This window comes from Lytechinus pictus, chromosome 2 (genome assembly GCF_037042905.1).
Source record: "Lytechinus pictus isolate F3 Inbred chromosome 2, Lp3.0, whole genome shotgun sequence".
Taxonomy (NCBI): Eukaryota; Metazoa; Echinodermata; class Echinoidea; order Temnopleuroida; family Toxopneustidae; genus Lytechinus; species Lytechinus pictus.
Genome location: NC_087246.1, coordinates 48,464,598 through 48,478,123, shown reverse-complemented (window position 1 = coordinate 48,478,123; position 13,526 = coordinate 48,464,598). Strand labels below are relative to the sequence as shown.

The following is a 13,526-nucleotide window of genomic DNA, read 5'->3' as shown; positions in this document are numbered from 1 at the left end:
GATAAGAGATGGATAAAATAATTATAATTATACAGAGAAAGAAATTGGTGAATGTTTTTTTAAACCAAGAATAACATTATTGATTGGGAGACAGAGAGAATTTCAATTTAAGCTACTGCAATGGGCAATTTACACTAAAGTTAATTTGTTTAGATTTGGATTTGTTGAAGATAAACTCTGTTCGTTCGAAACGGAAACATATTCACATATATTTTTGTCTTGCTTAAAGGTTAAACTGGTATGGGAAACTTTGATACAGCGATTTGAATTAGATGAAATAAAGGACTTGAATTGGCGGGATATATTTGTTGGTCTGTCAGGCAATACAAATAGAATAAAAAGTTGTAATACTATTATCTTTATGGTAAAATATATGTTATTTATATTTAGAAAAGAGGGGGTATTACCAACCATTGACGATATACATAAACGTATATTAGAATATAAGGATCAAGAAAAGAAAATAGCTATTAAAATGGGGAAATTAGGGCGGCACTTGCAAAAATGGGAAACAGTAAAATTATGACAAGGTTAAGTTTGCAAGTCATTATTTACTTTGAATATACAGTATGTAATGCTTCTCCCGTGAGCTTGTTATATTCAAAATTGTTCATCGAATTGTTTTGTACTTATAAATATGATTTATTTATGATGAGTATGAACAGATCTTCTGGACAGTGGTGTGTTGTGTGTTTGTGTATTGGGGCGGGGCGGGGGAGGGAGGGAGGGAGGGGGAAGATTGGTGTTTAAGCATTTTTATAATAACTGATTTCATTGTTTTCTTTTAAGATATATATGATTCATGATTATATTAAGTTAGTGAAAAAAGTGAAAATATAAAATGTAAAGTATTATATGTGATTTGAAATGTTAAATGGAAATGTTAAGCCACAATTAATCTATCTTTTTTCTGTTCTTTCTGTTAAATTACCCAGAGCCTTTTTTAAAGAATTAAATAAATTATTTTTTAAATTTATTTGGAATGGAGGCAAGGATAGAGTTCAACGTAAGATAATATGTAATGATTATACTCAGGCTGGACTTAGAATGATTGACCCTTTTTCTTTTGCATGTGCTCAAAAAATGGTCTGGGTAAAACACTTATTGGATGAAAATTTTGATGCTCCATGGGAAAAGATTGGAGTAGCCTTTTTAGACAAATTTAATCATAATATTCAAATTTTGTGGAAATCTAATGCTCCTGAGAGCATTTTAAACAGTCTTGGTAATATACAATTATCTGAAGCATTGTGAATGTGGTATTCATTTATAGGGAGGAAGCTGCTGTCGAATTTTATGGTAACAAATTTTCAGACTTGAGTGGTTGTCAACTTCTGTGGTATAACAAATTCATTCGTTCAAAAACTAAACAGTATCTTAATTATCCAATGTGGCATGAGAGAAATGTCTTAATGATGTCAGACTTATTTAATCCCCCTCTTTTAGGCCACAAAATCTTTGAAGAGCTTGTGTTAGATTTTGGAATCCCCCAAACAGACAGAAGGAAATGTAATTTTTTAATTGAGTGCATCCCGGAAGAATGGTTGATGAGTTTTGACCCTGATATTATAGGTGTTCATGAAACAATTGTACATAAATTGTTGAGTTATAAAAAAGTCCCTAGAAATTCATACATTTTATTTAGGGGATCACACACACCTGTCAAAAGATACACTTATTGGGATGAACATTTACCAATACCAGTATCTATCGATTGGGAAAAGGTACATTATACAATTTTTTTTGTACCATTGATACTAAATTAAGATCATTCTATTTTAAGATTTTTCATAAAGCCATAGCATTAAATGATTTTTTATATAAGATTAAATCTAAGGACTCACCCAATTGTGTTTTCTGTGATAAAAGTGAGGTAACAATAGTCCACCTGTTTTGCGAATGTGAAAGGGTAATTCCTATTTGGCAATCCCTTTTAACAAAAATTTCCCAAAATAATGTTCAAATAAATGGTTCTAATTTTGAAAAAATGTTTGGACTCCCAGCTGATAAGTTCATTTCATACCTTTTCTTACTTTTGAAGTATTATATTCATACATGTACATTTAAGAATAATCCTCCAAGTTATGCTCTTTTTAAAAATTTTTTTAAAAAACAACAGGACTTGGAATATTTGATAGCTAAGAAAAAAAATAAGTTGCCCGCTCACTTTAAGAAGTGGCGATTCACCTTATAATTTGGTTTTCAAAAATGTCAACAGGTTACATGATAACTAATAATGTATATTTTGTATAACAGGCTTAGTGCCCCATTTTTTAAAAGTAATACTGCACTGTATTGGTTATATGGTTGTAGACATCAGTTCCCATTTTTTTAATGCAACTTGTATCTCAGTTTCCTTGATATACTTGTTCGTTTAAATACCTCCATATTTATGTCGTCTTGGATAACTAGTTGTGTTTTTTAATCCTATCAATAGTTGTTGGGAAACCATTTTATAATCATAGCTTGTATATTTTGTTTTGTCTACTTTATTTACCAAATCACCTATCTTTGTTTAGATAACACTGATATTAAGTTATCACTTTGCCACATTCCTTTTTTGGGGGGTGGGGGAGGATAAGTGGGTAGGTTTTTTTTTTTATTATTATGGTTATTTTGTCTTTTTTGTATAATTAACTTGTGTTTATGTGATTTGCAATCACCTAATAATCATTTGTAAATTTTGTGATTTATTTCAATTTATAATAAGAACAGAAAAAAAAAAGGAAAAAAATTTGAAATGTTATGTAACTATTTGTTCATGAAATCAGAATAAAAACAGTATTTTAAAAAATGTCAGTGTATACAATTAAAGTAACCAATACTATAATAGCCATAAATGTATGTATGTGTATTTATGCCCCCGCCCATTCTCTACGTGTGAGGGTGGGTGTGTGTGTATGTCAGTGTATACAACAAGTAACCAATAAACATAAATGTATGTATGTGTATGTATATAGCAAGAGAAAAGATATTTCGTCGACTCCGATTAGGTCATATAGGACTAAATGAAGATCTCTGGCGAATGAAAATACACCCAACGGGACAGTGCAATTCATGTCCGGAGAAAGAAACAATTGAACACTACATTGTAAAATGCCCTAAGTATATAATTGAAAGGTCGATGCTTCTTGTCGAGGCAGACATCGCCGATCCCGAGGAAATCCTTAGGCTCCTGAATTCTTGGGACCCAGGTGTCCAAAATGCACTGTTTTTTTTTTTTTTTTTCGTGAACGAAAGAGAGAAATATATCTATTTGATTAGTATGTAATTATTTATTTGTTCATATAGGTACATATGTGTGTATTTGTGTATATATATATGTCATTTATATGAGTATGATGACCACATGAGACGATGGTTATTGTTCTGTTTGTTTTAGAATAAGATGTATCTCTCTTCCCTCTGGGTTATATTCCTTGTATTCAGTAGAGCTCATTATCATTTTGAAAAAAAAAGAAAAAGAGAAAAAAAAAGAAGAGAAAAGAGAAAAAACTGAGAAAGACAAAGGAAATAATAAAGAGAAAATAAAAGGGAAAAGAAAGGAAAAGGAAAGGAAGGAGGAAAAAAGAAAAGAAAAAAAAAGAAGAAAATGGAAGGAAGAGGAGAAGAAATGAAAGGAAAAAGAATAAAGATGAAGAAATTGAAAAAAAAATGTATATGCATGTGTGTGTATATACATATATTTTTTTTTTTTACTAACTCGATCATATCCATCTAACTTACAACCTTGATTTAACAATGCACCATTTCATTTATTAAAGCCCTCATTTTGGATGCCCCCATAAATTTCGAATAATCCGAACCTCCCCATATCAAATTTTATATTTTCTCTTTACAAAACAAAACAGACATACATGTATTTGATTGGTAATTATATGCGAGATCATTTCACGGGAAAAGACTCTTTAACAGTTTATTGCTCTATTTATTTTCCGAGTTTCAAGACTATAGAGTATCCCAAAGGGAGCCCCCCGGGGGGGGCACTCGACCAAAAAAGTGGTAGGGGTGTGCCGCGGGCGAGACAAAAAACGGGGGCCTTGGAGCGGGCTTATTGTAAAAAGGAGGGTCCTCGGAACGGGCTCGGAACTACAAATGTTTGTGAAAACGGGGGTCCTTGGAACGGGTCGCCTGCGTGCGAGTGCGTATGCATCCCTATGGAACGTGCATGCAGCTATAGCCCGGCGGCACGACTGACGGGCGCGCTAGCGCAGAGGCGATGGTCGGGCAGCGAGCTGCGGCCGCTTTTCACCAAAATTGCGACCGGAACGGCGTAACGGAAAATATGCGATGCCCTGGAGCGGATTTTTTTCTTCTTTTTTCTCGAAAAGAAGAAAATGCTATGCTTTGGAGCGGCTTTCTTTGTTCTTTTTCTCAATAAGACAAAAATGCTATGCCTCGGAACGGAAATTTGAGTGTAAAAATGGGGGTCCCCTCCGCGGCACATACCCACTATGCATTATATACTGAGTGCCCCCCCCGGGGGGAGCCCCCTGTCTACACCGGAGAGACAGGACGATGTCTGGACGGTGTCGCTAGAAGGGACGGGATCATGCGGTAACCTGTAAGATACGATAGCCTTTATAATAATAAAAATTATTATTAAAAAACAAAAAACAAAAACAAACAAAGAAAGGAGAGGAACGATTATAAAGGACACGTCAAAGAAAAGAAAGAAAATAATAGTTGACCAAACGAGTTGGCGGTAATAGTCAAATATGACTGGTCGCCATTAATTTCCAACAAACAACAACATATAAATACCCGTTTGCCTTTTTATTTTTTACAATAGCATATTGCGAGCGGGCGAAGCGTGCGAGAAAAAAAAATCAACATTTGCTTGATTTGATTTCACCACAGTGACAATCAAGATAATGATAATGCATAATAGGTTATGGAAAAAATGTAATAATTTTAATTTTCTATCATGAAACCTTGAAGGGTTAACATAAGTTTTGTTATGATATGGAGACAAGAAAAAGCGAAAATGTTTGCTCTTTGTTATTCTCCCCTCCTCTCATTTTCTTCACTTTTCTTCCCCGATTCCTTAAATCCTCTCCTTTAACTTTATGTTATTCTTATCCCGTTTCTCTTCTCTTTCCCCTTTTTTCTCCTTTTTTGAAATCTGTGATGGATTGTCCTCAAACCTTTACCAATTTTTTTTTTTTTTTTTCTGATATTCGATCACTAAAACTTTTCGTCGGGGTGAAATTCCCCCGGAAATTCCCCTCGCCTTTTAATGGGATTTCGCTGAGGTAGTAACTCGGCCAAAATTTTGCAGCTTTAGCCAATTAGCCGCCGAGATGCATGAGAGAGATCGAGAGAATGAAGATTGAAGAAACAGCGAAATAATAATACACCAGCGGGAAATTAGATTGAGCGAATTTGGACAAGTTGTATCCATTCTATTTATGGGTTTGGGAGATATTTTAACATGGTATGTATTATGCATTGGTTGGGAATGATCATACGATTAATGCTTTTCTCGTTTTTGTTTTAAATCTAAGATCAATCAAAAGTTCTGACTCTGAGGTTCATAAAGACATGACAAGACAAGATCAAAGCTTTGGGTGAACTACTTACCCTGGTCCCATTCGTTGTAATTCGCGTAGGCCTAACAAGTTAGTAGTAGACAGCTGGCGCTGGCACAAGTGGCAGCTGCAGCCCACTCTAGGCGACACCCCAATACTTACCCGTGCTAATAAAGTGGGACTCCGCTCACGCGCGTTTGGGCCTCCCTAGCTTAGAACTAAGCAATATTATCTAGAAATCGTTACATTGTAGTAATTAAATATGTTCTATTAAATAAATTGATAATGTTTAATCGGTACTCACCGGTTCTTTTGTTGCATTTTCAGACCATTTCTCACAATTCTTCGTAAATATTTGCGGCAAATTTTGTCGCCATAGACAGCTTAGCATCCATCTTTATTGATAAATGGAGCGCCCTTTACGATTGTTGTTAATGCCGCGGAGAAATCGTTAGGCATTTTGGCCTGTGTTCAAGGCGTTCTTTCTGTTTTATTTTTAAATAGATTGTGCATTTGTTGAATAGCGCCGTCTACGTCAGGTATGAGATCGAGTGTATAAATACACTCTTCCAAAATAATTATGATTCCGACCTGGCGCTGTTTAACTTCAATCTCTTTCACCTAAATTAGCGATGAATGCTAGCATTATAAAATATATATTATTAACGTCTGACGAAAAGAATAACCAACCGATCAGCTGACGAGAACGCGAATCACGTGATCTTCATATCAGCTTCGATCGCGAGTCAGAAGAGAAGAGCAGTTGCCCAGAAAATCAGGAAAAAGCCGTGAAAATGTAAGTTCCCCTTCATTTCTTTCAATTTTTTTTATTGCTAACAATGTATTCAATTAGTGAGATCGAAATGTAATGATTAGACAGTACGATAGCTTGTAGTTTTGATAAAATACAAAAATAATCATCTTCACAAAGATTTCTGACACAAAATACTACTGATGTCGCCTATGAGGTCCATACATGTAATGTTGGACCTCATTGGTACTAGGAGTGCTGCAGCCGTCTGTTTCGAGGAGTTTTTTAAACATTTATATATTTGTTTAAATTCTCCTCGTACACAGATGGCTCGCGATTGTGCAGCCGCCATTAGGGGGTAAATAATGCAAAATCCCCCTGACGGGGCCGGGCTCATCGATTTTTGTCTTTATTTCACAAAAATAATATAGGCCTAGGCAGGCTAGCCTAAAAAGAACTGGACCAAAAAAAAAAGATTATAATTTTATATTAATATTATTAGATCTATTCTGTTTTGGCTTGAAATGCACCAAAAGTGGGAAAAAATAATTTAAAAAAGACAAAACAGTGACTTAATTTGGCTGGGGATCGAAGCAGCAGCTGCGTGTATTTAATATTGGGTCTCCCAGATCCGGATAAATCCCTTATCCGGATTGGTGCTGGAAAATGCATTTTCTCCCTTCGCTGATGGTGGCGTATGATGTGCAAAGAAGTTCATGCCTACGGCTAGGCACTAAGTGCAATTCGCCAGATTTAAAGTGCTTCTATGCTAGTATATAGGGATTATGGCATAAGGCATTATTTTAACTCTGAAAGTCTCTTTTTGTATGTTTTGACATGGAGATCAACAAGAAAATGGTCAAACTTGTGTATTTTGTAAATGAAAAGAGCAACATCTTGTTTGGGTTTTGTTCTTAGCTGGAGGATGTGTCTGAAGTTGATGTCTTTCTAAGGACTTTTCTTTGTATCCCCCCCCCCCCATCGGCTTCATAAAAAGGTTGAATAATTCTTACGAAGAAGGGTTCAACCAAAGACACTGTTCTAAGGCTATTCTAACTTTAAAAGTAAGAGCTGCCACTTAAAAATTTGAATGTATTGAAATGTATAATCATATTTTTTCTTGTACTTATGCCCATATGTAACAACTGATTTGACTGAATTAAGTTCAATATGTATTTTTTTTCTCTCACTTGTTTCAGGACTGATTTTCAACTAACTAGAGGCCGCAGAACAGGAAACTTGTCACTTTGCCTTCACAAACTTTCAAGGCCTTTACATGTACTTTCATGAACTAAGGGACAGACTCACCTCATTTGATGATACTGATAAATTAAGAAATTAACCTGTCAGTTTCGGATCTAAAAAAACAAACCTTGAATTTGAATTTTAAAAGGGGGAAGGGAAAGTTTAAAGGTGTCATGTGCACTTTTACACAAGCACAGATAAAGGATTAAAGTGGGACTTATAGTTCTAGATTGGCTGATGTGCTCCTACTTTCCTAAAGAACATTGGAATATCAAGACTTGAGACTGCACTCTGATGCATATTCCTTGAAGCAAGACAACTCAGATGGTGCTGATTTGAAGAGAAATATTGGCTGTGTACACTCAATCAGAGAGGTCATACTCATAAGACCTTTCATCCAAACAATTGAACAGTGTGGGTATGGATCCGTCTGAAGTGGAGTTCCTGGCAGAGAAGCAGGAGGTCACGATCGTTCCCAACTTCTCCCACGATGAAGTCTTCTTGATAGCGGGCAACGTTGGACCGTTCAATCCTAGTTTACCCATGAAGGTCCCCCTCTGGATGGCTGTCAATCTGAAACAGAGACAGAAGTGCCGGATCCAACCACCAGATTGGATGAATGTCGGTAAGTTATTCATGGTTGGTGATAGGAGGATGGAATGGTTGGGAGAGGGACAGTGAAATGAATTGAATGGAATATGTGTTTGTGCAGGGAGGGGGGGGGGGTGAGGTGGTTTATGTAGCTAGTTATTACAATTATATTTATCAGCTAATATCATTTTTTTCCAAATCAGAACTGAATAAGAACTAAGATCTAGATGACTGGATTGTTTCATTATCTATTGGCTCAACATGATCAGATCTATGCAATTTTAACAATAAAGTCATGATTTCATTTGATATGATGATAGATATAATGGTGGATGCTGATATCGAGCATTTAGGACTGTCACATATGGCATGCCTTTACATTAAATACAAATATTGATTGATACAAGGGAAAATCGGATATAATATTTATTTAAAATGATAAAAAAAAGAAGTGAACACTATGATGTGTGGGAGATAAATAACAAATTGGTCTTCACCAGAATTATTGGGAAATACCAGTGGATGGATGTATTTAACGATGACAAAAATAATTTCTATTTTGATTACTAGAGAAACTAGAAGAAGTGAAGAAACAAGAGCAGGATTCAGCTGTTTTTCAACCCATGGTGAACCCGCATTATATGGAGGTTACTAAACTACTTCTCAGCCAGTAAGTTTGAAAAAGTTACTAACATTATGCTGCTGCAAATGCTGTTATTATCTTTGTCAAAATCACTACCACCACCACCATCATCATCACCATCATATCATCACTCATCTTTATCATTACCACTGTTATCAACATTAGTCTGTATATGTATTTCAATAAAGTTTTGTCTGGCCTGAATAGCAGAGCTAGACTCTAGGCGCTGATTTCCCATGGTGATGATCGTGTACGGCTTTGACAACAGAATCCTGGAATATTTATCAAGCAAAGCTTCTATGCTAGCCAAATACAATAAAACGTCCTTTTGGATAAAAAATAACAATTTTGAAAATTGACTCACGTGAAATAAAAACTTCGTTCTTTAGTAGTAAAGTTCAACCAAAAAGGAAAGTGTCAACATGATTGTACCTTGCATATACATGTACACTGTACATGTCCTTCATCACTGCATGATATCAGACATGCCAACCGTTTCCCTTTTTAGAGAATTTGTTCCTCTTTTTTGCTATGAATACACCAATACTTTTTTGTATGATTTGTTACTTTAAAAAAAAATTCTGATTAAGGAGTATGTACTATACACAGTGCGTGACAATAGCACCGGTACAACAGTCCCAGACCGGTAAAAATCACTGCCGGGCCTGTAACTTGTTGCATGAAAAGCACAAGTAAATTCTTGCCTACGAGCGCATGTTTAACAGGGTGAATTATCAAGTGTTCAAGTTGAGTCATTTCACATGTATTTTCCACCAATCTCACAGGCTGGCGATTGTTATGTTGAAACAAATAAAAAAAAAAAAAAAATACTCTTTTTTGTCAAAAAATACTGTTTTCCCTTCTAAGAATACTTTTTTGTTGTTGTAGAAGGTTGGCAGGTCTGTGATATACATCGACGTCATACCCCTCCCCCAAATCATAAATAGATAATAAAAAAAAAATCTCATGAAAGAAAAATTAAATGAAAAAAATATATTCTATTGCATTTCTCCAGGGATGATATATACATGTGAGAAAAAAATTGTATTTTGAAGTTTTTATCCTTCTCTGTCAGTGCTACGGATGACATTCCCAACGCCGATGAAGTAAACGCGTTGATCAAAGATATATGGGATGTGAGGATGGCCAAACTGAGGCAGAGTATTGACAAGTTTGTCAAAGACCAGGAAACACATGCTAGGGTGAGTTTAAACGTCCGTCTTTGGTTTGTTCCACATCCACCCTAAATATTTACATTTTTGTCAAGAAAGGTAATGAAAAATGTCAGATTTATTTCACAGGAAAGAGATTATAGTTACATTTTTATGATAGGTTACACTCATTAAATTTCCATTTAGCAGAAAAGTGAATTATTTATATTGGGAATATTCACAAGGACTTGTCTTTTTTCTATCTGTTTTTTTTTTCTTATTTCATAGATATATGTGTCATGGGTTTTTGGAAAGTTAAAGCCATTTGACGAATTCTAAGAAACTTGACTTTTGTATTGTATGTGAAGCTAATAATCCATAAAGACCAAGTTGTAAATATGCTGAGAGACATTGACATTCTTCGTGATATCATTTTATTCACTTTCCTTCGATAAATGTTAATGTTTTCTGATTTCTAAATATATTTATCTTTATTATATACAATCAGTTGTCTTATATCCACCTTCTCATATGATGGAAACTTTACAATAAGCATTACAAACATTATTTTGGTTGTTTGCATTACCTTTTTTTTTCTTACTTCTGATTTGCTCACTGTCTATTGATTAAATTGTAATGTTTCTAGTTAATGTTCCTGATTGCTTTTTTTCTTGACTTTTGTACAATTTAAGCGTAGTATAATTAGTGCATGTTGATTGCAATCTACCTTTAGTTTGTGAACTCTATAGTAAAAAAATACATGTACCTTAACGATTATTGCGATGTAACACAAGAAATATGTTCCTATGAAGTAATCATATAAACTTTTTACTTCATTTGCAGCTTGACAACTTGTCATTGATGGAGATCAACACGATAAGACCATTCCTCACAGAAGCCCTGGACCACATGCACACATTACGCATGAATCTCCTAACAGCGGGCCCAGGTCCTACTCAAGACAGCTAAGACTACCTGTCAAGAGACTTGGACCACCGTATGAGACTATTCGCTACATGGTACCCAGTCGATTGTTTAATAATGACAAACTGCTCTGATGATGCATGAGTTGTTTTTTATGGAAGAAGCAATCAAGTGCCTCCATGAACCTCTAATTTGATCAGGATCTATGAATGGAGGCGTCGGCAAAGTCATATACCACAAAGAGCGTACAGAAAGCCTGGAAAGAGAGAAAGTTATCCATACTTCACCTGGGCACCCTTTCCTGAATGTTGACATCTCTGACAATTTGTCATTCTTCGACAGCTACATACATGTAATAAGAGACTAACTGGTGCCAAACAAACCAGTGATTGCACTGAAATTGTCAGAGCCGACTATTCAGTAAAATTGTGCCAACATGCTGATATTATTGAATTTTGGTGTACATGTCTGTAACATACTGAATATGAATAAAATTCATACAATAAAACCTAGCATATAGTGATGAAACTAAGGCTTTGTAAATGGCTACAAGAATTTTTACAGAAATTATTTTAAAATGTATTTTGCAGCATTCCAACAATTATTGTACATTGTGTAAGCAGTTTAAAAAAATTGATGTGAGAATTATATCTGGACAAGTGATTTTCTAACGGCAGTAATTTCATATGAGATAAAATAATTCTTTAAAGTTTGATTGGTTTACTGCTTCTCAAAATTGATTCTAGCTGTCAGTGAATCAACCCATATATGGCCTGGGAATGACTACCAAATTAACTCTTTCCAAGGATAAATGATAAAATTAACTAAATTCACACTTTGCAGAATCCGCTAGATTGCCCTTAGATATTAGAAGAGTGATGATCTTTGATTTACTTACTCATGCCTGACTCAAAATAAAATCCCATATTCACAGAAAAGTGCAAGAAAATCCACTTAACTTATTTTGCTAAAGAAACATTTTAATGAAAAATAATATTTTATTTGGGAGGGTGTTACTTGACCGTTAATATCGGTGTCTTCAGTTTGATGTTTCATATGGCCACCTTCTCCAGCCATTCCCTGCACAACAATACAAAGTGATATGTCTGCATTAAAGGTGAATGATCCCAAGAGGCATCAGAAAAGCAGATTTGATAATCTAGTCAATGGCAAACGGGAGAGTTGTCCCTACAAATTGTCTCAATCTGTAAGTAACCGCATATGATGTACATAACATCTGTAAACAGCAACCCTTACAAACAATATAAGGACTATGGTGTAGGACAACATTGTTACCAGTGTTAACTTCTATGAAGTTTATCTGAAATTATATCAATTATACAAATTTGTATGGTATTTATTTACGTTTGATTGAACAGGGGAAATTGTTTGTGAGAGTGCAAAAACTTGACTTGTGCCAAAGGCTGAAGTAATGCCTATTTGATATCATAAGAGGCAATCACTGACTATTCTGCCTCGCTGTCGTGTAATGAGACAGCATATGGCAATATTTTCATGGATATCTGCTTTAAGCGAATTGACAATGAACATTTTTGTAATATGACACATTTTCTGTGTCGTCAACCTGGAATCTACAATATAAACTTTAGCATCGGAATGTTTTGGAGAAACATTCAAGTAAAAATGTTGCACCAAATATCCTTTGTGGCATGAATGAATTTTTACCTTAAATGTAAGTCAGGTGGATAATTATATGTTTGTTCATTATTGTGTAATACATTGTCTCAATAGCCTTAGTGGCAGAAAGTGTGCATTGCTGATATGCATTGCCTTGTCTCATGTTCGTCTAAGAAATTCCACAGATAGATACCATATGAGTTGGATAAAACACCCTTCCATAGGGTGTATAATAATTGACTAATTTACAATGTAATTGTAATATCTCGTCATATGCAGTATGTAAATATTCAAGATATGTGTCTTCAAGCCATGTTTGCCTTGTATATTATACTTCCAAACACCAGAAAAATGTCTCCCGATATGACTTGATTAAATTCATATCATTAATAAATATATATGTAAATACATATTTTTCAATAGTTTGAATTGTATCTCCAATATTTCATATAATTGTTAAAGGTCAAGTCCATCCCAACATCACTGCTGTTCAATTTTAGTAAATTAGACAGGCAGAATGGAAAAACAAGAGGAAAAATTGAAATCACTTCAAATGACTGCAAAATGTAACATTCCTGTAATGTTACATTTTGCAGTCTTTGAAATGATTTCAATTTTTAAAAAATGCTGTAATTGACAGCATTTTAAAATTCAGTTCTAAGATCGACGACATACCGATGTTCTAATGTGAGATTCTAAATATTTCAATTTTCCCTGTGATTTGCAAAATGGCAAGTTCACTTCTCACGATTCAGTCAATGCCATGCATTGTGGAGCGTTGTGGCCCAGTGGATTAGTCTTCGGACTTTGAAACAGAGGGTCGTGGGTTCAAATCCCAGCCATGGCGTAATTTCCTTCGGCAAGAAACTGATCCACAATGTGCTGCACTCGAACCAGGTGAGGTAAATGGGTACCGGTAGGAAGTAATTCCTTAAAAAGCTGTGTGCGCTATGAACGCCTAGCTTAGCCGGGTAATATAGGAGCGCCTTGAGCACCTAACAAGGTGGATATGTGCGCAATATAAATACCCTATATTATTATTGGCGTATAAT

General features: G+C 35.0%; 1 protein-coding gene across 5 annotated transcripts; it reads left to right on the top strand.

Moving 5' to 3' along the window:
* The first annotated feature begins 5,182 nt into the window (after positions 1-5,182).
* LOC129254115 (DNA replication complex GINS protein PSF2-like) lies at positions 5,183-12,884 on the top strand. Of its 5 annotated transcripts, none has more exons than XM_064095001.1 (6): positions 5,354-5,437; positions 6,265-6,327; positions 7,482-8,152; positions 8,689-8,788; positions 9,837-9,963; positions 10,756-12,884. In XM_064095001.1, the coding sequence occupies exons 3-6, from the start codon at positions 7,948-7,950 to the stop codon at positions 10,879-10,881; spliced, it is 558 nt and encodes a 185-aa protein (XP_063951071.1). In that variant the 5' UTR covers positions 5,354-5,437; positions 6,265-6,327; positions 7,482-7,947; the 3' UTR covers positions 10,882-12,884. The 5 variants fall into 5 exon arrangements, with proteins under 5 accessions (XP_054748544.1, XP_063951071.1, XP_063951070.1 ...); XM_064095000.1 differs by having other exon boundaries at positions 6,212-6,327; XM_064094999.1 differs by having other exon boundaries at positions 6,162-6,327.
* Positions 12,885-13,526: the final 642 nt, after the last annotated feature.

Coding starts and splice junctions, on each gene's coding strand:
- LOC129254115 (XM_054892569.2), top strand. CDS start 7,948: ATGGATCCGTCTGAAGTGGAGTTCCTGGCAGAGAAGCAGGAGGTCACG. Junction 8,153..8,688: donor ACCAGATTGGATGAATGTCG/GTAAGTTATTCA, acceptor TTTGATTACTAG/AGAAACTAGAAGAAGTGAAG. Junction 8,789..9,836: donor ACTAAACTACTTCTCAGCCA/GTAAGTTTGAAA, acceptor CTTCTCTGTCAG/TGCTACGGATGACATTCCCA.